Raw genomic sequence first — 3,258 nt, forward strand, 5'->3', positions numbered from 1 at the left:
GGGAGTTATGTCTTCTTCATAGTTCAATACTCTTGACATGCGTTTAAACTGGGTGGACAACCAAAATGAGAAAATTTTTGTTAAAACTGCGTGGACGACCACCATAAGAAAATTCTTGGCAAGCCTTTAAACTGCATGGACGACCACTATAAGAAAATTGACTGTGTCACCGTAGTACAGTGGTAAAGTTATTAGGTGATGGAGGGTACCAGTGACTTGCGTTGGAAACTCGCAGCCCACCAAAATTTTGACAGTAAGTTATACGTACATCACTCCCATGTTGCATGTTCCCCGAAAACACTTGTCGTGTGACGTTTAACAATAAGTTATACGTACGTCACTTCCGTGCTGCATGTTTCCCTAAAACACTTGTCCTGTGACGTTCTATCATGAAAATATCTTTGGACAAGATGAAATGAAAACGTGTGCATGTAAAATGTAATAATGACTCGGTTAGTAAATACATATATATATATATATATATCCATCCGGACCATCCCATTAATAACATTGATAGAGAGAAAAAAAGAAAGTTGAGAGATTTGCATTGAACATTGGCACCAACTAATAATATGATCTCTGCAATGTCTCAAATTATTCACTATCCACTCCTAAATTCTTCTTCCCCATCTTGTTCTTCATCATCGTTACGGTCCCCTTTCACCTCCACCCCATTCTCGAGCCGGTTGCCTGTTAGCACCAAACGCCTTGCACAATCAGAAGACTCCGTGCACTTTCAGTACCAACCTGCAATTTGGGATAACCATTTTGTTGAATCAGTACCAAAGACTAATTACATGGCGATCATTGTATTAATTTTCCACTCGAGTAGTTCATTATATGAACTGGTTCATCTTCTAAGATTATACTAATTACTACTACTTTTTTATATGCAGCACAAAACAGATACGGAATTACCCGTGAAGAACATAAAACAACAAGTGAAGGGTTTGCTTAAGAATGCAGTAAAACCACTGGAGAAGCTTGAGTTGATCGATGCGATTCAAAGACTCGGAATGAGTTACTTTATAGAGGAAGAGATTCTCAAAATCCTAGAGGACATGTACCATGACCGTGACGATGCACAGAAGATGAAAGATAACTTATATGCAACTTCTCTCAGATTTAGGCTTTTTAGGCAGTATGGTTTTTATGAATCTCAAGGTAGAGCCAGCTAAGTCCATGAGGTGTGGGCGTTTGCCCCTGTTAAATTCATGGTTTTTCAATTATATAGTGGGTTTGCTTTGTCGTTTCTTTTAGCTAATAACAAGTTTATCTTGCGTGTGGTAGATGTTTTTGACGAATTCAGACACGCGGAAGGTGGGTTCAAGGAAACTATTGTTTACGATATAAAGGGAATGCTGAGTTTATTTGAAGCGGCACATCTGCTTATGAAAGGGGAAAGCATCTTAAGTGAAGCCATACTCCTCACAAGAAAATATCTATCGGAAAATGGAAGCAACAAAAGTAAAAACATTAACATTAACCTTGATAAACAAGTTCGTCAATCTTTAGAGACACCATTTCACTGGAGGGTTCCAAGATCGGAAACTAGGTTTTACATTGAAGCATATGAGTCTCAAAATGATATGAATCCTCCTCTTCTTGAATTGGCTAAAGTAAATTTTAACATGGTTCAGGCTCAACACAAGATGGAACTCATGCATGTATTAAGGTGCATGTCTATTTTATACGTACATTTAAGGGCATATGCGGACTGCGGTCCGTTAGTTGCAATGATGTCTTACTGTACTAATTGTGCTATTATCTCATTTTTGGTTCAGATGGTGGAATGATATGGGGATTGCAAAGGAATTGTATTTTGCAAGAGATCGATTGGTTGAGTGCTTCTTATCAAATATTGGGGCTTGTTGGGAGCCACGACAAGGACGTTGTAGAGAATGGGTCACCAAAATTATGAGCTTTGCTCTAGTAATCGATGACATCTATGATTCTCATGGATCTTTAGAAGAACTAGAACTATTTACCGTTGCTATTGACAGGTATAATCCTATATACTCAAATTTCAACTACCTTAGCCGAAACTCTTATGGCGTTAATTTACAAATTTTCATTTGAAGGTGGGATTCCAAAGCCGTGGAGAACCTGCCATATTACATGAAGATATGTTTCTTAGCCCTCTTCAACACCGTGAATGAAATGGCTTTCGAGATACTCAGTGAACAACAATTTGACATCTTACCGCACTTAACCAAATCGGTATATGTGTACATTGTTGTTTTTGTTCTTTTTTTTTTCCATCGCCTAACTTTTTTAGAGAATTTGTGGATAATTGGCGTTGTTCTTCGTTTATTTAGTTGGCCAATTCGGTGAAGGCAATGTTGACAGAAGCAAAATGGTGCCATAATGAGTATGTCCCAACTTTTATGGAATATCAGCATAATGGGTCGGTGTCATCTGTTGGATATGTCTTTCTAATGGCTGCATATTTCACGACTAATCGAAGAATCAGTGATGATGCATTACAAGCCTTCGAAAACAATCATCCTCTAATATATTATTCATGTTTGCTGTGTCGACTTTCAAATGATCTCGCAACGTCTTCGGTATGTCATTCAAAAATTTGACAAAAATAAAATCAAAAATTACTGTTCGCACAATTCTTGTAGGAACTTATTAGACATGCCTTTTTCTTAATGCTGAATACAGGCAGAGGTAAAAAGAGGTGAAGTGGCGTCATCCATACACTGCTATATGCAAGAAACAAACGTCTCCGAAGACGATGCTCGTGAACACGTAAAAATCTTAATTATTGAAACGTTTAAAGAGATAAACCGCTACCTAATTGTTTCATCTCCGTTTGATCGTTCATTCGTGAACATAGTTCTAAATTTTGCAAGAACAACTTTGTTCATGTATCAACATGGAGACGGAATTGGAGCAGAACATTCAAAGAGCATAGAGCATGTTTTGTCTATGATTGTGAAACCAATTCACATCGACAGTCCTACCGATAAAGACTCATCTTAATTCCTATGTGCAATCCTAGGCTGTTTTCTTGCGTGTGATCTGTAATCCAGACTTAAAAAGAAAGAGGGACTGTTGGGGAAATTCTGCAGACAGATGGTTGATTATATATTTATGATACAAAAGAATAAGTCCATTGATTTGTGTCGATCAAGGCCACTACTTTATAAGCATTCACTTCTCGTAATATCTTTCTTTCTTTCCCGGAGGTCAGGTGCTTGCTCCCCCTCCTTTTTTTTTATTACTATAATCAATAAATGTTTTGTCTCC

General features: G+C 37.7%; 1 protein-coding gene across 1 annotated transcript; it reads left to right on the plus strand.

The window, feature by feature from the left end:
* The first annotated feature begins 526 nt into the window (after positions 1-526).
* Positions 527-2,992, plus strand: LOC113344173 (terpene synthase 10-like). The gene is made up of 7 exons (XM_026588190.1): positions 527-809; positions 897-1,164; positions 1,291-1,675; positions 1,785-2,003; positions 2,082-2,220; positions 2,319-2,567; positions 2,671-2,992. The coding sequence occupies exons 1-7, from the start codon at positions 573-575 to the stop codon at positions 2,989-2,991; spliced, it is 1,818 nt and encodes a 605-aa protein (XP_026443975.1). The 5' UTR covers positions 527-572; the 3' UTR covers position 2,992.
* The last annotated feature ends 266 nt before the right edge of the window (positions 2,993-3,258 follow it).

The sequence above is a fragment of the Papaver somniferum genome, unplaced genomic scaffold, assembly GCF_003573695.1.
Source record: "Papaver somniferum cultivar HN1 unplaced genomic scaffold, ASM357369v1 unplaced-scaffold_75, whole genome shotgun sequence".
Lineage (NCBI taxonomy): Eukaryota > Viridiplantae > Streptophyta > Magnoliopsida > Ranunculales > Papaveraceae > Papaver > Papaver somniferum.